The 22412-nt window shown below is 39.6% G+C and overlaps 2 protein-coding genes across 4 annotated transcripts; both read right to left on the bottom strand.

Moving 5' to 3' along the window:
* Positions 1 to 254: 254 nt before the first annotated feature.
* Positions 255 to 14255, bottom strand: mmp25b (matrix metallopeptidase 25b). 2 transcript variants are annotated; one of them, XM_066664622.1, is made up of 10 exons: positions 14193 to 14255; positions 8233 to 8349; positions 6240 to 6372; positions 5751 to 5889; positions 4527 to 4999; positions 3267 to 3363; positions 3077 to 3159; positions 2833 to 2985; positions 2166 to 2450; positions 255 to 1634 (listed from the first exon to the last, which is right to left on the bottom strand). In XM_066664622.1, exons 2-10 carry the CDS (start codon positions 8338 to 8340, stop codon positions 1369 to 1371), a joined length of 1737 nt encoding a protein of 578 aa, XP_066520719.1. In that variant the 5' UTR covers positions 8341 to 8349; positions 14193 to 14255; the 3' UTR covers positions 255 to 1368. The 2 variants fall into 2 exon arrangements, with proteins under 2 accessions (XP_066520719.1, XP_066520718.1); XM_066664621.1 differs by lacking the exon at positions 14193 to 14255 and adding an exon at positions 8824 to 8930.
* LOC136691807 (paired box protein Pax-6-like) lies at positions 12795 to 20760 on the bottom strand. Of its 2 annotated transcripts, none has more exons than XM_066664623.1 (7): positions 20658 to 20760; positions 19835 to 20011; positions 17857 to 17939; positions 16013 to 16169; positions 15807 to 15877; positions 14850 to 14982; positions 12795 to 14422 (listed from the first exon to the last, which is right to left on the bottom strand). In XM_066664623.1, exons 1-7 carry the CDS (start codon positions 20758 to 20760, stop codon positions 14322 to 14324), a joined length of 825 nt encoding a protein of 274 aa, XP_066520720.1. In that variant the 3' UTR covers positions 12795 to 14321. The 2 variants fall into 2 exon arrangements, with proteins under 2 accessions (XP_066520720.1, XP_066520721.1); XM_066664624.1 differs by having other exon boundaries at positions 12795 to 14419.
* Positions 20761 to 22412: the final 1652 nt, after the last annotated feature.

The following is a 22412-nucleotide window of genomic DNA, read 5'->3' as shown; positions in this document are numbered from 1 at the left end:
ACTAAAAATGGACAAAAATGTAGCTGTTTTTAAAAGGACAGTGACTATGTAACAAAAAAGGGTTTAAAAGGAAGTTGTTACAAAGGTGTGCTCAAAATAAACCGCAGGAAAAACCAACACATTCAGAGAGAGAACAATGGCCCAACAGCAGGAAAATAAATTTAAACAGTCACATGTACTGCTTTTTTTTAATATATAGAATACAAGTCTTAAATACTTTATAAAAAAAACTTTCATATCAATTCCAGCTCCATGCTTAAAATTGATAACATATAAAAATGAAGCATTTATTATTTGCATTTTTTTTCAAATAAGTAAAAAATAAAATAAATGGGTAAAAGCTGGAATTCATTAAAAAAAAACAGTATCAAAATATTTCAGTCAGGAGCTGGAGAATGGAAAGGGAAGCAAATGCATTAATAAATGAAGGCAGCCATTTTGTGAGTTGAGTAGAACATGGGATATAGGCGTATCTGAAAAATCAGACGTTATACAAAAATGATGTGACAAATTTCTGTTCTGTTGATCTAGCACTTGGCCAATGTGCACGTGCACTCCCCCAAAACCAACCCGACAGAAAGGCCCTTTCTTTTACACTGACTAAATGGTAACCGGGCGGCACGGTGGCGCAGCAGGTAGTGTCGCAGTCGCACAGCTCCAGGGGCCTGGAGGTTGTGGGTTTGATTCCCGCTCCGGGTGACTGTCTGTGAGGAGTTGGTGTGTTCTCCCCGTGTCCGCGTGGGTTTCCTCCGGGTGCTCCGGTTTCCTCCCACAGTCCAAAAAAAACACACGTTGCAGGTGGATTGGTGACTTGAAAGTGTCCGTAGGTGTGAATGTGTGTGTGTCTGTGTTGCCCTGTGAAGGACTGGCGTCCCCTCCAGGGTGTATTCCCGCCTTGAGCCCAGTGATTCCAGGTAGGCTCTGGACCCACCGTGACCCTAAATTGGATAAGCGGTTACAGATAATGGATGGATAAATGGTAACCTTCAGAAACAGCCGTAATATTACTGCATGAAATATATATATAAGTGCTGTTTAACTGTCAAATGATTCTTTAGAGAATAACACTTTAAAAAATAAATTACTGTGTCAACTGCTGCAAAAGCTCGTAATTATTTGTGCTCTAATATAATACAGTTTACTAATACAATGGCTAAGACCCCTGTACTTTATATGGTATCTGACTCAATGTTTTCTTTATGACTTCAATAATGGACAACGTACATTGCATAGATACAAAGTTGTAGCACTTTTGAAAGCCTGAATGGTCTGTTTTCCTTGTTTATATGTATGTGCTGCAGAACAGATGTGTGTGATGTTTGAAATTCAGTTTAACTGAGTGTGTTACTCTGAGGTTTTCCGCCAGCTCTAGATCAGCAGAATGAGGCAGCGTATGAGTGTTAAAAACAGGATAAAATTCAGTGAATTTTGAGTAACTTCCGTGGCACCGCTTCTGCCACAGATGCAGTCCCCGCCCCCTAATCGACGCCTGGCTGATGATTGGGTGGTTGGGGCTGGTGCGGAACAATGCATCCAATCAACTGCAGTCGACCTGGGCGCGATAACGTCCTGCTCCAGTCCTCCACTGGACAGAACCCAGTAGGAGTTGTCCTTGAAGAAATATGTACTTCCACCTGTGGGAGGACGGGAAGGACAGTAAAAAAGGAAATAAGAGGACAAATGAAATAAGGAGATTGGATTTGTTTAGTGTTGGGGAAACATTAAATATCATCACTGTCCTCCATATTGATGAACTGACTAATAGAAATGCTCCAAAATGATATGGAATAACATCTTTTTACACTGACTTCCACTGAGAGTTAAGAAAGTTTGTTCCCATCTGCTGTAAAACTACTATTTTGGAGATGCGTGTTTTTCATTGCACAGCGATGATACATAGTTTATATTTCTGCTTTTTTTCAGATGCTGAGGAATAGTAACTTGTTCATAAAAGCTGCTTTGTTTGTGGTAAACTGTTTAAGAAATACCTTTCATATGGATTGTAGGAAATGATCAACAAAAAGAACCTGTGATTCTCCTTGTATCGCAGCGTACTTTTCCACAATCAGGGTTTGTATAAAAATCTACTAAACCTCTTGGTTGTTTGACATGAGTTGTACAAACCTTTACACGTGACTGTAATAAAACAGTATTTATTTCTTTACCTTTCCAGCTCATGATGTCGTCTGGGTTGCTGGGCACTCCCTTCCAGAGCGAGGCGTTTCGCGGATACTCTGCATCAGCTTGTGGCCTTGTGCCTTCTTGACCTTCAGTGAATCTCCAGAACTCTCCTCCACTGAACAGGTATGTTTTCCCATTATGAGCCCAAACGAATGCTGCCTCTACTTTGTCCACCACTCGGCCCTGATGAGTCCTCATGCCCCACTCTGACACAGGCCGTGGGTAACCGGGCAGAGCCTCTGTGTTCTTAAATACCCAGAATTTAGAACCTACGCGAGGCACAAACTGAATATCATAAAAATACACCTATTGCAACACAAGCTTATTTACACTAGTTATGATGTTCTAATCCCATGCTTTTACATCACCTCTCTACAGCATAAAGTCATTCCAGAATAAGGATATGTTTCTCCAAAATTATACTCTTACAAGTTAATATAAAGAGATTTTATAGCTGGTCATTTCATCAGGACACTGTCACAAACTGTTACACGAAAGTGTCTCCTACCTTACATCAGGATCTACAGAGCACAATATTGCAGTATACTATAATATTTAAATTGTCTGATATTATGGAGAACCTGACTAAATGTAAGCATCCTGCCACGAAGGCTTTTTTAATATCCGAGGCCCTGCTTTACTCTTACTCACCAATAAAGAAGATGATGTGACTGTCAGTCTTTCTTTCATAAACAGCATCGACCTTGTCTGTGTCGGGCGGCAGTCCAATCCAGAAGTTGGTGATATGAGCAGGAGCAAGCGACACCAAGGAACCAGATCGCTGCATTCTCCAGAAATATGGCCCTGATTATATACCACAGAAAAAAAACACAGCTGTGACTTGTCTTGAGAAGTTTATAACACTGAGATAATACAAAGCTTCAGGATTAAATACCTTTAAAAAAGAACACATCTCCCCTGATGTTGGCCACTGCATCAAATCCTCCCTCACAGCGCTCATTGAAGCTAGGGTCAGGTCTGAAAAAAAAAACAGTACTCAAAATCTCGGATATTTTGGCTAGTAATATATATTTGTTGACACTTTCTATGGTTTTACATAAATACTAATATATAAACCCACTCACTTTAGGGTTCCTGATGGTCGTCGGGTGCTGGGAGGCTCAGGGAGCCGTGGAGTGTACCGTCCACCAGGAGGAGGTGTGGGTCTGTACTCTTTATGCCCTGTAAACAAGTCAGAACAGATATGGGCTCACACTCATACTTGCCTACTTCCTACATAGTGCACTACAATAATAGTGAGTGAATGAACATACTTTTTTCTTAGTTCTGGTACTTTTTACTCATCCTTTTTACTTATCCTCTTACCTGTGTGAGGTGATGGTGTGTGTTGTTTGGTGATTGGATCGCACCACTTGCTCTCTGATTTTTAAAAATCTTTCATGTTCTTGCTCCATTTTATTTTTGTGAACCGATAGTTAGATACTTTTTTGGAGCACTTTATTAATCCCTTGGTAACAGGCTTGAAGTCACCATGGGCGAAGAGTGGGAAGTTTCCAGGGGCCAAAGCTCTGAGGGTTTCGTCCTGAGAACCTGGGATGTATTTCACTCAGTGTTTTAAAAAAAAAGCTTTAAAGCAACACTAAGTAGTTTTTTAAACTTAAAATTGCAGCTTCAAAATCATTGTGATGCTCCACTGAGCTGTACGAAGAACAATAGAGACTCTGTCATCGCTACTTCAGGCTCAGCGCCTCAGAAACTGCACTATGTAACTTTTGGAGGAGGGTAGGAAACCACCACCTCTGAAGTGACAATTAAATACTCTAATTTATTATTATTAAAAATATGAGAGCAGTGTGGTACATAATTGAGGTGTATGTTACTGTACATGAAACTTATAAACTATTGTTTTTGAACTGTTTTACTCTTTTTGAACGGTGGTGTGTTCTTTCTGTGTCTCCGTGGGTTTCTTCCGGGTGACTGTCTGTGAGGAGTGGGGTGTGTTCTCCCTGTGTCTGTGTGGGTTTCCTCCGCGTGACTGTCTGTGAGGAGTATGGTGTGTTCTCTCTGTGTCTGCGTGGGTTTCCTCTGGGTGACTGTCTGTGAGGAGTGTGGTGTTTTCTCCCTGTGTCCAAGTGGGTTTCCTCCAGGTGCTCCGGTTTCCTCCCACACTTCAAAAACACACGTTGGAAGGTGGATTGCAGACTCAAAAGTGACCGTAGGTGTGAGTGTGTAAGTGAATATGTGAGTGTGTGTCGCCCTGTGAAGGACTAGCTCCTCCTCCAGGGTGTGTTCCTACTTTGCGCCCAGTGATTCCAGGTAGGCTCCAGACACACTGCGACCCTGAACTGGATAAAGGTTACAGACAATGAATGAAAAACTCTCACCATAAAGCATCTGGATGGCCATGAGGTCATCCATGGGCAGTTTGTAGTATCTGATATCTCCCACAGAGCCCTGGTAGTACGGCTTCATGATGGAGGAATCAGAAGAGGAGTGGGAAAGGCCCAGTGCGTGTCCGAACTCATGCACAGCCACGGTGAACAGGTCAGTACCATCACTGTCTGGAACTCCATACGTCCACGTCTCCTCATCGTCGAAGTGTGTGTCCCCAGCAATGTCCACGTCTCCAGGGAAGAAAGCGTGAGCCAGCGTGCCTCCTTTACCATCAAATGGATATCCGTCATCATGAAGAGAGCGGGAGAAAGAGATTTTAATATCTGCCTGATTTGCCTGGTGCGCGCTAACCTCATTAAACTGGATGTTGGTGTTGTCACTCCACACTTTAAAAGCGTGGAACATCAGTGACTTCACCAGCTCAGGCTTGAGGTTGGGAGTTAGAGAGGGGGAGTTCAGCACACTGCAGAGAAACAGAAAGATAAAGTATGTTAAATCAGTGTCTGTATTATTTCCTTTACACATAATCACATGCAAAGACTTTAGAAAGACCCACGTGGACACAGGGAGAACACACCACACTCCTCACAGACAGTCACCCGGAGGAAACCCACACAGACACAGGGAGAAAACACCACACTCCTCACAGACAGTCACCCGGAGGAAACCCACGCAGACACAGAGAGAACACACCACACTCCTCACAGACAGTCACCCAGAGGAAACCCACGCAGACACAGAAAGAACACACCACACTCCTCACAGACAGTCAGCTGGAGGAAACCCACGTGGACACAGGGAGAACACACCATACTCCTCACAGACAGTCACCCAGAGCAGGACTCGAACCCACAACCTCCAGAACCCTGAAGCTTTGTGACTGCAACCCCTACCTGTTGCGCCACCTTATTACTCAGTGGAGCAAAAATACTACATAGTGTTGCTTTAATTGCACACTGTCAGTTATTTTTAAGGAAATATTAGTACACATTCTGTACAAAAAATACACTAAAATGAGAAAATAAATTTCCCTTCTAATAGTATCATCAACTCTGCAGGTGATTGCTTTAAATTGCAAAAAATTAATTTCATTTAGAAAATCATGAAAACATTTCATTCAGATTGTGCATGTGATTGTAAATACACCATCTTGCATGAGGCAGAGGCAGTATTTATCATGTTTGTAAGAGTAACGGATATGTGAGCACAAAGACCTCCACGTCAGGACATTTTTCTCCCAGCGGAGCCCAGAGAGAGCATATCTCCTCCTCCTCTTCTTCAGCATGTCCTCCTTTCCTACAATGTCCGGCAGCGAGCATCTCGGAGTGGACATTAGTTTAAGAGTGGCCGAGTCTAGAGAGAGAGAGAGAGAGAGAGCTCATAAATGCAAGAGTGCAGATCAATATATGGATTCCAGAAATGGACACTCCTAATGCAGTGCTCCCAGGGCGTAATAAAAGCCTGGCTCTGGACAAAAAATATATTATCATCATTAATGAATTTTCAATAGAGAAGCAATGCTGTCTGAAGACACATTCAATGCCAAGAAACCAGGCTGCTAAAACATCTGATTACATTGATAAACTGCTTTAAACCCTCTTTATTTTGAATATACAGATTGTGTACTGACTCTTATAAGATTTATAATTACGCAGTGTAACAAGATGTCTTCACAGACGTAGTATATAAAAGGACTCATTCACCCAGTTGTCCTGTTTCCTTCAGGCCTCCGAATCTCTGCATCTGTCTGATGGCTTTTTCGATTCCTGCTTTGGTCTGCAGCTTCCCTGCTCGTGGGTCAGGAGGGGGTAGGTACCCATACCTGCTCAGCCAATCCTAACACAGGAACAGGAGAGAAGTACTCTTAAAAGGTATTTAACCGAGGGACACTTTCCCCTCAGCACAAGTTTCCTCTGACTGTTAATTTTGAGAGCTGATTTTGATTTAGTCTTAGTCTTTTGACTAAAATGTGTCTTGGTTTTACTTTCATTTTACTAATTTAATTAGTGCTAATTTTAGTCTAGTTTTATTTATTTTTACAAATAATAATAATCAGCCAAACTTTAATCCATTAAATACAATGCCTCTGTTTAGTGATGTATTTTTAAAAGTTTTACTATTTTTAAATATATTTTATTATTTGTTACACATTTTCATAAACAATAGCTTAAAAGATATGTTACATTAAAAAATGTTAACTTCCAAAATTATGGAAGGAATATGGGCATTTTATTTCATCAAATACATTTTGCATTTATTTAATATTTTAACCTCAAAGTGAGCTGCAAACTGAGACTGAGTTGACTCCAATGGATTCAACCTCACATATATTCGGCAAACAGATGATACGACTGGCTCCCAGACACTAGAAGAACCGATTATTTGGGAGTTGACTCCTTTTGACGGTTCAGCCTGTCCACTCTTGTTGCCCTGACAACAGTACACAGATGGAGCACTTCCTGCTTTCATTCCCTAGCCATTTTCTGTTTACAAATCTGAAATAATGAGTCATTTATCAGTCTTTCACATTTTTGTTTAATTTTTTATTAATAGTTGAAAAGTGCAGAACATTTAGTCATATTTCATTTTCTAATTATCTGTTTTTTTTTTGTTGTTTTTTTTACATCCCTTATATATTTCTTTGGGAAAAATAGATCTTCAACAAATATTTTTCAGCAGTTTGTCTTAAAGAAATTACCACAGTTTTAAACAGCAGTTAATGCAATCTCACTGGACATTTCAACACACTTGAAGGAGAACACTAACTGCCAATTCTGAGTTAGCTAGCTAACAGATGCTTACGTTGGCTAGCATCGTAAACAGGGAGAGGGTAGGGCTTCCAACACCCAGACAGAGTGAATATGAGAGTGGACAGTTAATACCAGGGACAAAACTTGCATTCTCCTGATGATAAAACTAAAGCTTTGACAGCTTTACCAGATGGGACTGTAATCGGAGGAGTCTGACAAGCTGCTAAAAACACCTGCCTCGGTATTGCCTGAGGCGCTGGTAAGTTTTTAGTCTGTCTGGCCCATGTCCATGAGTGTAGTAGACTCTCTGAAGACCCTAAGAGCACTCAGAAGTCCACTGTTGGAATTGGGGAAACTTTCCAACAGGAACTGCTGAATAAAGACAGCTCAGCCCTAATGGAGAAGCTGGTAAATTATGAATTATGAATCATGAATAACAAATCATGTGAACTGGAGGATGGTGGCTGTGATGCTGACGGCTGAAGCAAATAATCAGGTTCATCCAGTTTGAGGAAAATTTCCAAAAATGATTTATAAACGCTTAATTTTAATCATTTTTCTCTGAATATTTTAGGAGTTTAGTAAAAGTTTATTGCTGCTTCTCACAAAGACATTTCAACTGTCTATTGTAAAATTGTTAACAGCACAAATAAAATGGACAAACACAGTTTTCAATTTATACATATATTTAAAAAGAATTAGTTGAAATTTTTATATACAATGAAAATTATTTTTAATAAATTTCTAATAGAGTCTCTATTTATTTTTTATTTTTTTTACTTGCTTACAACTACCAGAAAATAGATATGCCCTAAACACTTCACATTACAGGACCCTGATCCTGCTTTTGTTTACAGCCCTGTGTCTTATGGAAGCGAACACAAGGTGTGATTCTCCAGAATAAAGCTGAATGATGATGATATTTTGAGCAGTTATTAACACTCACCACACCCCGGGAGTACTGATCAGGAACAGGAGAGACAGAGCCGGGATACACCAGGACCACCAGCACAGCAGCCGAGAAACACACCACACCAGACCAGGACCTCATCATTCCATCAGCCTAACAGCACAAAACAGTCAATAAACCCCCACCCTACACACACACACATTCAGCTCTAATACCACAAACAATGATTCACAGGCATACAGCTGCCTGCCTTCTGCCAGGATAAAATACATGCAAAAATACACACTAACATCACATCTCCCACTCTCTCTCTGTTTCACTCACACACACACACACACACACACACACACACACACACACACAGGTCTTACCAGCACGAAAACCATAAAAAGCAGGTTTGCTTGTTTTTTAACCATTAAATTTAATTTAAAAATTTGCTGTTATAAATCCATCCTCAACCCTGAGTGTGCTGCGCTTCCTGCAGTTTCTTTGCTTTTCTCTGTCTGGGAGCTCTCTCTCTCTCTCTCTCTCTCTCTCTCTCTCTCTCTCTCTCTCTCTCTCTCTCTCTCTCCTCCCCAAGAGACAAAACAGAGCAGGAGTGATCAATAGCAAAAAAATAAAGAATACCCCATTCTTTTTATACTCCAAGTTCCTCTGTTGTGAACAGGTCCTACTCAAAAGTAAACTAACTGCTACAGCACAAGGGAAGTCTGCCTTTTGTTTCTTAACTCTTTCTTCTTCTTCTTCTTCTGCTTCTTCTTCTTCTTTGGAAGATTCCCTGACACTATTTTGCTCATTACAAATCCACATGCTTCTTTCTGTAATCTGTCTTTCACAACTCCTGTAGCATTGTCTTCCTTGATATCCCTTTGTTTATTGTTAATAATGTTGCTAGTAATACATCAATAAACATTAATATTTAAAATAATGTTGCTAATAATTGGTAATAATCAGAATTTAAATCTCTCTCTTTGAAAGGTCAGTCATCTTTTTTCGGGTGTCTGAACAGGTCATCAAAAACACAGGTAGGTAGGTGGATTGGCGACTCAAAAGTGTCCGTAGGTGTGAATGTGTGTGTGTGTGTCTGTGTTGCCCTGTGAAGGACTGGCGCCCACTCCAGGGTGTTTTCCCGCCTTGCGCCCAATGATTCCAGGTAGGCTCTGGACCGACCGCGACCCTGAACTGGATAAGTCGTTACAGATAATGAATGAATGAATGAACAGGTCATTGTTTCTGAGTGGTTCTTGGTAGTTGTCTTAATTTATCTTGGGAGATTTGATGAAATCATTTGTGGTCTTAACCACTGTGTTGGAGGATTTGTTTGACCATATTGTCCCCTTGTGGGTGTTAACTATTTTCAGAGTTTGATATTTTTACCCACTCAGAACGGGTAGCAGCTGCACCTGATAAATTTTCTGATTATTTAAACCATGAAATAAATACATTGGTTTACTTTGTATCATTTCTTAAAACTGATTGGCTTGACTTTTTTGAAAGTTGTTATAACAAGAAGTCATCTCTACGTTGCTGCACGTACTGAACTCTCTATTAATGGCCTAATTTAATAATATTTAGCCGTTATGTTGAATGGAGAAAAAATGAGTTAACAGTATATAGTTAACACTGAACTTTGTTGTATTTTCAGAAGCAATTTAAGTGCTAACAGCACCCCCTTAAAGAGAATCACCAGCCTGCTAAATGTGAGAGGGTAAGTTACAATTTTTACATACTTATAGGATAGCAACTTTTACCAGCAAATTCCCTTAAAAATTATCTAATTAACTCTCAAGTACTGGCCTGACTGGGTCATGACTGAGTTTATATTTTTTATTATATTTAATATATAATGTAGCTTATATTTTATTTTATTTTCCCTTTTTATGTTTGTTTTTTGTATGTTTTAACCTGAATATCATGCATGGTGAAACTTTATTTATTTATTTATTTATCATCAGGTCCAGCCCCAAATTACACAAGTTAAAAGACAGAAAGAGAGAAAAGAGAGACAATATAACAAGTGTATATCCTTCTTGTATTACCCATTAAACTGAAGTCAAAACAACAGTTGTGTAAACACATATCCTAGCTTGATTTCATTATGTATACTGCCCTCCAGTTCCTTTTTGTTGCTGTTTATCTGTTTAATCAAACACTGATTTATATATATATATATATATATATATATATATATATATATATATATATATATATATATATATACATATACATTACTGATGTTGTAAGATTAATATGTCCACAATAAGTGTCAGTTTAGGATTTAAAATATTTGTAATTGCACAGGGGAATGGTAATTTTGAGAGTAAATTACATATATATATTTATTTTAATTTTGTTTTATTTTATTTTATATTGTGGATATATTAATCTTCCAACATCAGTAATGTAAATCAAATCCTCATGTACATGTTTCAAAATGTAGTGTAAGGCCTCCCCAAGTTAGCAGAAGCTACAGCAAAGAGGAACAAACTCCTAATTAACAGCCTTCAGTTTCAGAATTATTGTTGGATGAATTAGTGTCCTCAAACATTTGGCCATGAAACTTAAATGTAAATGTTATAGTTCTATGTATTACACGGTCTGAAGATTAGAAAATCATCTAAAAATGTAATGCAAATTCCCTTTTGTTTATTATATACACAATTGAATATTTCTATGTGTTTTTTTAAGTTAAGAATATTAATCACAAGACAGGATAAACAGGATGTTGTATCAGAACAATTCTCATTACACACAGACTGACAGAAGCAGCCACATGTTCATATGAAATGTAAAGTTTAAAATAACCATCCATATAAGCGCAGGAAACGATGACAACACCAAGCACTGAGCAGCTACATGCTTTATGTTGTAACACCTCACACATATATCGCGCTTATTTTTAGACATTCAAAGTGCTTTACATTATTTGGAACATAAGGGACTTGCCATAATCACCCGGATGATCTGCACAAGTGTGCTCAACATACAGAAGGTATTTTGGAAAAGAGGTGACAATAAAAGGCGGGAACACACTCAGGACAGGGCACCAGACCATGTCCTGCCACTCACGACTTTGGACATTTCACATGACCAACTTTACCTTTAATATGTGTGCTTGGACCATGGAAAAACAAACGAATGCAGGTCTCCAGAACTTTATACAAACAAAACATTTATATGAGGTTTTATATCTGCATTATATAGCACGCTCCATTAACAGATTTAAAACACAAATTGGGGGAATGGGATTGCATCAATCCTGAGCTGACAGAGGAGTACGAATTTTGGTCTTGTTTGGTTCTTGAAGTATGAATTTTTATCTGAAAATAGCTAGCTGTTGCTCAGGTTTGTAGTCGGTGTAGACTAGGATTGGAACACCTTGGGCTAATATGAAACAATATAAAGACACTCGAAACTTAAGATGTATGACAACAACGAGGGTGTTGACTCGTGTGGCTTCATTTGACCCAACTGAAGCTGGCTGCATGCTTTTTTTTTTTATGAAAGTTATAGCTGCGGTGAAGAGTAACAGAGCTGCAACTGTGGTGTACAGGAAACTGCTGGGATTTGTTGGATATTTATTACAGATTTAATCACATTAGAAATCATTAAAACTAATCAAAAATTAGGAGCGCGACAGCTAAGTAACAGTAAATGCTGAGGAAAGATCTTAGAAAGAATCTTTGCTTTTAATAAACGCAGTCATTTCTATTTAGAGCAGAGAGCAGACAGAGCTGTTCTCTCTTCACTCTTCCCAACCACCCAGCGCCAAGCTAATAATGCTATTAGTGGTGAGAGTATGTGTGTATGAGAGAGAGATAATGATAGACAAATAGCAGCTAGCCTAGCATTGCTAGCCCAGTGCCATGAAGTAGGAAATGACTGTGTTCTGTCAGAATCATATTTTACTCATATTTTATATTGATTACGGCTGAAAATACAATGAACACGAATGCCCTATCTTTGTGGCGTTCAGGATCAATCCGATTAGCTCAGTTCAAGAAAACTTAAATGAGGAACTACTCTTTGCAGCTTGAGTAATGTAGATATGCCATATAGCTTGGGAAAAAGGAAACTGTATTACAAACAAGCACAAAAGAAAATAACTCATTTTGTAGAAAAACAGGAATCATGTTGAAATCTTGCTCAGTTAAAAGCAGAAGTGTTGAAAAAGAAATAAATAAATCAGAATAAACTACACTGAACCAATATTAATTTTATATTTATTTTGTGATCAAATGTTACTCAGGAAAAAAAGGACATATCCTTTTTACGAAGGGAAAATGTCATGACAGAGTTAAAATGTAATAAAAAAAAGAAAAAAGAAAGTGAGACTCCCAACAACCACGAAAACCCTGTCTCCATCAGATTAACAGCACTTAAAGCTTTCATCACTGAGAGACAGCAGAACGTCACGCTTTATCCTTGCTCCTGATCTGAGCACATCCACAGCTGTGTGTCTATCTTTCCACTGTGACGAGAACAACCCAACACTTCGGGTCTGAAAGGACGTGGAGGCATTAGGCAGTGTGTCGTTTAAATAGTCACAAAGCACTTCAGAGTTTTGGAGATCACATCTGTTTTATTAAAGGGTTTAATGCATATACATCATGGGTGTTAACAGGAATTGAGACACGTTTCTGTTTGACACAAGAAAACGTTTAGAGTCACACCTTCAAAAACACACCTGCTACCACACCCACAACCACAGGAAATATCACACAAGGAGGGGTACACAGACTGACAGACGTTTACACGAAAAAGAGCAAAACGAGAGAAAAGACAGTTGAAGACAGTCACGAAAGGAAAAGTAAAGTGATTGTCTGGCGCTTCATAAACCATGCTGGGGATGCACTGGAGACTAGTGATGATTGTCGTTGGCTCTTTATTAATCAGTGATAGTCATTCACTTAAGTGCAAGTTTTTTTGTTTTGTTTTGTTTTTTGAGTAAGAACCATGATGTGGCTCAGATGAAAAAGTTTCAGGGTAATAACCGGTTTCTCTGAGGTTTAGGCCGTCTAACAGACAGAACATTTCAAATACACACCCTGTATTTCCCATAATGTTCATTAGATTAACCCTTTCCTGTCTCCAGAGCTTGAGCTGGTCTGTATCAGACTTTATTATGACTCCAAAAAAAGGAGTCATCACAGCGTTAGTATCGGTGTCCTCACAGTGTGTTACATATAATCATTTTTTTATTATTTTATCATGGTCAGAAAATATTACATTTTTGTCTTTAAAGCTGAGGCCTTCACTCTAAAAAAGTTCTCACCCGTCATTTTGTAAACAGATTCATGGCATTTCACAATTGTTTAGCTCCCCATAAAACCTTCTAAGTATCATTTGTGTGCAAGCATCATTCTCTCGGGCCGTGGGCGAAAGCTCGGAAAGCTTGGACTCAAAAAGTGCACATTTTGAGGAAAAAGAGAGTGAAACACAATCTAACACAGGGTACGATAAATGGGTTCATATATCAATCTGAATTTTGAAAGTGATTGAACTCAAATATGTTAGATTTGTGCAATAAAGGTTATTTGTAAGTATTGTTGGTGTTTTCTGATTATTGTGTTTACACCATTGCCCCCTCAAAGCAAATAACAGAAACCCATAAATCTCCCGTGTGAATTAAAAAAGGGTCACTTTTATGAAGCGTTTTATACATATCTATCAAAAAAATATATTATTTGACATATACATCAAATGTATTTTATTTTATCATGCTAATATTTCCTCTTGTATTCCATACTCAAAAATATAATAAAAACGTATGGCACAGCCTCTTTTTACTAATCATCAGGGTTTGGAAATAACAAGAACAAGTGCTTTGTTACTGTACTTAACTAAATTTACGTTTCTGCACTTTAAAGTAAATAAATAATCAAACATCGTCAAATTATATCAAGTAAACTATCACAATATCACCAAAAATGATATCACCTGTGGTCATGGGTAAAGTAATAAATAAAAATAAATAAGGAGCTCTCTACACTGACCCAGTGAGAGGTTCGTTCTGTCGCCCACGGCTTCTTTCTCTCTCTCTCTCTCTCTCTCTCTCTCTCTCTCTCTCTCTCTCTCTCTCTCTCTCGCTATATTCCTCTCCTGCCTCCTTCTTCTCTTCATCCTCACTGAAGTCTGGCCCAATACTGTCCCAAGTTCTGGCCCATGTTCTGCTCATTTCCTGGAACCTGGACTGGTACTGAAACGCCAGGGGAGATCAAACCTGCTGCAGGGAGGAATATAAATAATTAAAAATAGATATTAAAATACTTAGACTGTATTGGTACTGAACAGACACCACATAGTTTGTGTATGAGGCGTTGAACAGTCCATGTTCTACAATATATTAGTATTTTACACAATGTAATTGAAACATACTTAAAACATAGATGTCCCTTGTGATAAAGTCCCCACCTCACATCATACAGGACTTAAAGGACCTGCTGTTAGATTCGTGGTGCCACATACCAATAGAGTATCAGACAAGTGCTTTAAATGCTATGGCTGACCAGTTTATTGCTCTGCTTTTAAGATGGACACACGTGAAAGTTTATCCTCAAAAGGTCATCTCCACCCAGAGTTAATGCTGTGGACCTTTGGCACCAGCTCTTGTCGACATTGTGACGGCAAATGAAAAAAAGCAGGAAACGTACCTGTGCTGCTGTTGGCTGCTGGAGGAGGAGGGAGGTGTGGCGAGGGATATGGCGAAGCCTCAAAAGATCGAGGAGTGGAGGGGGAGGGAGGGAGCATGCATGAATAAGAGGAGGCAGACTGAGGGGGGGCTGACTGAACATAAAAGGCCAAATACACACAAGAGAACACGTTAAAAACAAAATTCAGGGGATTGAGAATGGGGAGAGAAAAAAAAATATATATAATTGAAATACATCTTTGTACAGTATGAGGTCTTTACTGACGTTCAAAAATATGTCAGTTCCCAATTTACGCCACAAGAGGGCACTAATGTCCTAATGCACAAAGGCTGGTGGGTTTATTCTTTTCCGTACAGGTCCAGCTTTAAGCTATTGGTCATGTTTGCTTCTGCCTATCTGGAATGAAAACAGCCATTTGCAGATAAGGAGCACCGGCACAGAGGTTATGCAGATTTAAAAACAGCTCCAGAGTCAAATAAGAGCAGGCCAAAATATTTGTGTCCAGGGTCTTTACGTATCACTGAGTGTTCAGTTAGCTGTGATCAGTTTTAGTCTGCCCTCTAGTGGCTCAAAATATATGTTAATTGCACCAAAGGGAATTACACCAATATTCACCTGATCTGAAGAGTTAAAATCATTCAGGTTTGATGTTAAATGCTAATTTCTTAACAATCTCACTGAGTCAGGATAGTTCTCCATGTGGCTAATGGAACCAGACGTTTGAGAAATAGCCTCTCAAAGCCACCTCCGAAAGTCTTTAATTTTCAGCCAATAATACATATATTTTGAAATACTAGTGCAATACCTCAGGAACATTTTACTGAAGGATTCTTCAGCACTGAACATGCCGTATAATCACATACAGTATATTAATCAGGAAATCTATTCTCTCAGAGCACAGCTCATTCATTTCACTAATTTCCATTTCTTCGCTTATGTATGAAGTAAAAATCCTACCTGGACTCCGGAATACACAGAGAGTGAGCTGTAGCTGGGGAGAGTGGCCTCACTTTGACTTAGCATGGACCCTAAAGACAAACAGGATATTCAAGATTCAAGTGGGGCTGGTATACTGAAATATAACATTTAATTTTTCCATAGTAGTTTTGGAAATGTGGAAGTTACATCCATGCCACTGAGACCTCTGTATACATATGGCCCACCTGCGCCGCTGCTGTGCTGCTGATGGTAGACGGCCGGGTTAAAGGACGTGCTCAGTGGGGTGTGTGTTTGGCCACAGGAAGTCCCACCACCCGACTTCCTCTGGTTCCGCAGCTTCTCCTCTCTTCTCCACTTGGCTCTTCGGTTGGAGAACCACACCTGTCAATCAATCAGGCCTTACGTTAAAGGATGTGGCAGATGGAACTGATGAGCTGTCATATCGGCTTCATTGTGTTTGTGAAGTAAACAATGTGTGTGGGAGCACAGAAGGGCTTCCCCCAATAACACACTGACTCAGCTGGAACTGGGCTCACACGGCCTGGCTATGGTCTGCAGAATAAACCCTGACACTGTTCACTCGCAGAACACTGGCGACAGGCAGACAGTCAAAGCCAATCACAAATATCCACACATGGGCTTCGATGGTGTGACCAGGAACTAATGAGCCCCAAAAACACAAACGACTTTCAGACACTGAAATCACTTTCAATGAATCCAAGGAGGTATATTAGCTGCGACCTCTTTCATTTGGGGTGCTATTGTAGACGAATGGTGTCTGCGCAAGAATGAAAATCCTTGGCCAAAACCTAAATTTAATTCAGGACACACTTGATTAAAAACTTGATTTAAAAAAAAAGTTTTTAAATTTGATGCTTGATTTGTGTTAATTCAAGCAATAAAAAATCATTCATTGTCTTTAACCCTTATCCAATTCAGGGTCGTGGTGGGTCCGGAACCTACCCAGAATCACGCAAGGCAGGAACACACCCTGGAGGGGGTGTCTTCGCAGGGTGAAGCACACTCACACATTCACTCACACATTCACACCTACGGACACTTTTAAGCCACCAATCCACCTACCAACGTGTGTTTTTGGAGCGTGGGAGGAAACCGGAGCACCACAGCGAGAATACACCACACTCCTCACTGACAGTCACACGGAGGAAACCCACGCAGACACAGGGAGAACACACCACACTCCTCACAGACAGTCACCCGGAGGAAACCCACACAGACACAGGGAGAACACACCACACTCCTCACAGACAGTCACCCGGAGGAAACCCAGGCAGACACAGGGAGAACACACCCCACTCCTCACAGACAGTCACCCGGAGGAAACCCATGCAGACACAGGGAGAACACACCACATTCCTCACAGACAGTCACCCGGAGGAAACCCACGCAGACACAGGGAGAACACACCACACTCCTCACAGACAGTCACCCGGAGGAAACCCACACAGACACAAGAAGAACACACCACACTCCTCACAGACATTCACCCGGAGGAAACCCATGCAGACACAGGGAGAACACACCACACTCCTCACAGACAGTCACCCGGAGGAAACCCACGCAGACACAGGGAGAACACACCACTCTCCTCACAGACAGTCACCAGGAGGAAACCCATGCAGACACAGGAAGAACACACCACACTCCTCTCAGACAGTCACCTGGAGGAAACCCACACAGACACAGGGAGAACACACCCCACTCCTCACAGACAGTCACCCGGAGTGGGATTCTGCAGCGCCACCGTGCCACCTGTAAAGGATCATGTAATTCCAACTCATCAGGCAGTTTCTGACTTCAAAACTGCTCTTGTCCAGATTTTATATGTCTAGTGGATCATTAATATGTGTAAAAACTTCAGCAACACTACAGTGTCAATTACACATAGCGCTACACCCCCACACACAAAAACACAAATATGTCAGGGCCACTTCTGCCCTGAGTGGTCCACAGGAAGAGACCAATGGTAAAAGTGGTAGATATTGTACTAGTAATGGTATTGTATATGGAGTCTGTAGTTAAACATGTACTGTATGGAACTGCTCACTTGTATACGTGCTTCTGGGAGGTCAATTTTGTTTGCTAGCCGCTCTCGGGCAAAGACGTCAGGGTAGTGTGTCCTTTCAAACTCTGTATAATGAAATATATACAACATTTGGACACATAAATTAATGTTAAGAATACATTCATAATATACTTGATTTTGAGAATAACAATAATTGTTCAAGAGGGAAAATATAATTATTAATATTCCAAGACAAACAAGTCAATTTTTTAAATAATAAAGCAGTACATAAAAAAGTATCAAAATAAAACAACAACAAAATAATTTCCAGTAAATATTTAGTTGGCTACGTGTTGCATAATCTCAGTCAGTGTATGCTAGGCTATGTAGCGCTGCCACTTGCCTCAAGTTACTACTACGTGCTGCGGCCCTCCAGACGCATTTGTCCTTTGTCTTCCATTATTCATTAATGTCCTGTCATTATTTCCTTCATTTATCCCCCCTCTCCCTCTTTGCCTTAAGTATTTTTCCATGAAGCTACTAATTAGCAGAGCTTTAGCGCAGACACATATTGAGGAAAAGGGGATAGGGTTGAGGGGGTGGGGGTTGAGTTGTGTGTGATGATTGAGGCAGTGTTGTGCATTGGTTTGTTCCTTGTGTGTGTATGTGTGTGTGTGTGTGTGTGTGTGTGTGTGTGAGGTGATGGCAGGCTTTAGTAGGTCAGCCAGGGAGAAGCGCTATGTGCGCGAGTGTTGCAGACAACAACGCCGTTTGAAATCTGTTAACACAATATCACTCCGAATCACACAAAACCACACAGTAATCCTCTCCTCAGTAACTACAAATAAGGCAAACTATATTTAAGAATCACTTAAATGAGGTTAGGGCTGGACAATAATTCAATATCAATATATATCGCAATATAAATAATGTTTAAATAACAACGATATGATTTCAAACACATTTCAGTATTTCAATATTTTCAGTACATATTATTTACAGCATCTGTCAATGACTGAATGTCATTAGGGGGCGCTGTCATTAGCTCAGCGCTCACTTTAAAATGTGGTATAAAAATATATATATTGACAAAGCCAAGAGGTTATTGTTTGATGGTGACGTCATGTTGCTTTGAGTTCTTTTCACAGATTTTCTGTAGCTTTTTTATCGTTCACATCGATATTGAAATTATATTGTATTGACTGAAATTAAGAAATATATTGTGATATAAATTTTGCCCGTATCGTCAAGCTCTAAATGAGATTTTGTTTTTTTGTGACTATTAGGTCAAAATAAAATATTTATTTTTATAATTTATTATACTGCAGAGCATTTGATCTGTTATTCCTTTACATTAATCTCGGGCTATTATTTTATCTTTAACATTAAATGTACATTGAATTTAATAACATCTTATATAGAACTTTGGATAAAGAAAAATAACTCTTTAATATAAGAGTTTAATATAATATAAGATTATAAGTTTAATATAACATATTATACCGTCTCTTATGGAATAATGAAGAAAATACACTGTGATTGTACACTGTACTGAGTCCACAGCACATTTCTGTAATAAGTATAGATTGAAATTAATTAAGTTTTTTTATCACTGTCCAAAGTAAAATATGTATCTTCATTTTTGTTGATATTTTAGTTTACGGCATCATTTGAACACAGCAGCTGTTCTTCACACTGTGTGAACATTTCATGACGAATGGACCAATAGAAATGCTCCAGAATTACTCTGAATTAAATCTTTATATATTGACTTCCACTGAAAGTTAAGAATATATTTTTCTTCTCCTGTAAATGTATTATTTTGGAGATACCTGTTTTTCACTGGATGAAGACGATAAAATTAATTAACACCAAATAATGCCAAAATCACTGATATGACAGGATCAGTGCCTATTGCAGGATAAAAGGACCTTGATGATTAACTGAAACACAACATCCACGTCGATGGATATTTATAAAGTTACAAATCTGAGGAAGAACAAACCCCATCAGCTCTCACCTTTCTCCAGGGCCTCTATCTGCTCCTGCGTGAAGCTGGTTCTGTTTCTCTGCAGTTTCCTCTTCAGCTGCAGACGCAGCTGCGACTCTTCACCTTCATCTCTCTCCACCTGCCCTCCTCCTCCTCCTCCTCTTATCCCCATCCCTCCATCCGTCTCCACCAGACAGCCCTCCGACACTGCCAGCAAAGTCACAGCTGCTTTACGCTTTAGCTTTTACGCTCATATCACAGCTTTAAAATTCAAAAGAACCCTATCAGGTGTTTACAGGGAGGTCACTGCTAGGACATTCAGGGAATAGAGATCCTTTGTTAGTTTAAATGTGAGATAATTAATAATTAATAAGATATTTTAGCTTCGTATATTCAGGCCTCATGACACAAACTCTGCCTTTAAACTTAAAAATGGGTTCAAAATTAATTAATGTAATGCTGTTAATGAATTTAATAGAATTGCATTCACATACATTTTTTTAACAAAATATTAAAACCATATGCTTTCTATAGACACCTAAAGGTTTTTATCAAAGTTAACTAGAGATAACTGGTTTTAATCAAATAAGAACACATCTCTAAACCTGTTTATCTGCACTGGAACTGTGTGATGTAGAAGTAGGATGACTGTTAAATATTAGAGCAAGCATTGTATTAAACTCTCTGTCTTTTCTTTTTAAATCTTCTAGATTTTGGAAAAGCAGGCCCTGCTGATCTACAGGAAGATCGTACCACGCCGACCCACACTGATGATTGTAAATGAATAAGAATAGAAAGGATGAGAAAGGATGCGTAATCTCCATGGAAATGTAAACACTGAAACTGTGGTCACCTGTGTGTTGAGTAGACACTGGGTTTTGTTGATGATACCAGTCACTGGGCCCATTCCAGTTTGAACTACTTTGCAGATTCAGCATGGTTAACTTCTCATACATCATACACTCGCCTGAGAGAGAGAGAGAGAGAGAGAGAGAGAGAGAGAGAGAGAGAGAGAGAGAGAGAGAACAGAAACAATGCTGTAACCAACATCCACCAAACAGCTGATTCCTGATCCCTGACTCCTGATTTCGGAGTCTTCTTTTTGACCCAGAAAAGGGGGAGAGAGAGAAAGACAGAGGCGGGATAGTGAGAGAAATGAGAGAGAGAGAGAGAGAGAGAGAGAGAGAGAGAAAGAGAGAGAGAGAGAGAGAGAGAGAGAGAGAGAGAGAGAAAAGAGTGTAAGCATGAGTTCACACATGTCTGGCATTAAAGTGAATTAGCATCACCCTGACAGATAGAGATGGAGTTTGTTACACGGACACACTGCTTCCTCCCGTGTTCTACATTCATACACCGCTCGTCCTCTACCACTGAGAGCATCACGTACATTAGTGAAAGGATATTAAGGATATTAATTATAGCTACACTGTCTATTATTATAGATATAGATTGGTTTGAAAGCAGGCACAGTGTCTGTAATATTTGAGTAAAATAGCTGTGATATTTCATACCAATATTTTGACTGAGATTAAAATTGCAAGTTTGAAAACGGCACATTTGTAAATTGTTGTTTCGATATAAAAAACAATTATTCCTCCATCACATGTCCATCATGTTTTCATCTATGACAGATGACAGCTAAATTATGTGCTGCCAAATAATCTGACCTTACAATGTTTGGATGAGTACCAAAGCGTCTAAAATTCCATTGCTTTTCCATATTCTTGAGTGAAATAATGATTTACCTGCAATTTCACAGATGGAGACTAAGCCAAAACCTGTATTATATTTTCCTCTGATTGGAAAAAGCCTGAACACTCTTTAGTTCAGGATTAAGCTTAAAACAGGTGCCAATAACAGCATAATAATAGAAAAATTACAAAAAATATATTGTTTATATTGTTAGTCAGTGGCCGGTAAATAAACAATAAATTCTGTGAACTGAACTCTCACTTCAACAGACAGCGATCCCCATCTCTCAGTGTATTCAATGACACATTGATTTCACCACAGATTTGGAGAGAAGGCCATCGGTTTAATATCAAGATTGATATTTAAATATGATCCTACTACACTAAAGCACTGTGACAGCAGGCCATCGCCCGCAAAGAAACTGACCAAGTTCAGAATCCTTCCTTGGAGCTCACAGTCCAAACATCACCTGACAAAGGTGTGTCGTACTTCCAGAACTTGTCAGCCTTCACTCATCTGTGAGCATTTCCTGGTTCTGCCCTTTGGCTCCATCCTTATTCATCCCTGACACACACACACACACACACACACACACACACACACTCCCTCTCTTTGATGGTGAAAGTAAAAACTAAAAAAGTGGACAAAATACAAACGTACCTAATGTTGAATGATCAGCGACACGTCAGAAAACGTGGGGCCACAGTCATCCCTTCTTTCCAAAGCCCTGCTTGTTCTCTTTGTTGACAATGGGCTATACATGGGAGAGATAGCAGAGAGAGAATGGAAGAAGAGAGAGAGAGAGAGAGAGAGAGAGAGAGAGAGAGAGAGAGGGAGGGCTTAAGAGAGAAATGCGTCTGCAGGCACTTCTGTCCTCAGAGCGAGCGAGCGAGAGAGAGAGAGAGAGAGAGAGAGA

Source organism: Hoplias malabaricus, chromosome 3 (assembly GCF_029633855.1).
Source record: "Hoplias malabaricus isolate fHopMal1 chromosome 3, fHopMal1.hap1, whole genome shotgun sequence".
NCBI classification, from domain to species: Eukaryota; Metazoa; Chordata; class Actinopteri; order Characiformes; family Erythrinidae; genus Hoplias; species Hoplias malabaricus.
This window is presented reverse-complemented; position numbering and strand designations above follow the sequence as displayed.

Coding starts and splice junctions, on each gene's coding strand:
- mmp25b (XM_066664622.1), bottom strand. CDS start 8,340: ATGATGAGGTCCTGGTCTGGTGTGGTGTGTTTCTCGGCTGCTGTGCTG. Junction 3,364..4,526: donor GGCCATCCAGATGCTTTATG/GTGAGAGTTTTT, acceptor ACTTGTTTACAG/GGCATAAAGAGTACAGACCC. Junction 2,451..2,832: donor TCACATCATCTTCTTTATTG/GTGAGTAAGAGT, acceptor TGCCTCGCGTAG/GTTCTAAATTCTGGGTATTT.
- LOC136691807 (XM_066664623.1), bottom strand. CDS start 20,760: ATGTATGAGAAGTTAACCATGCTGAATCTGCAAAGTAGTTCAAACTGG. Junction 20,012..20,657: donor AGTGTCTACTCAACACACAG/GTGACCACAGTT, acceptor CTTTGCTGGCAG/TGTCGGAGGGCTGTCTGGTG. Junction 14,983..15,806: donor CTGTGTATTCCGGAGTCCAG/GTAGGATTTTTA, acceptor TTTTATGTTCAG/TCAGCCCCCCCTCAGTCTGC.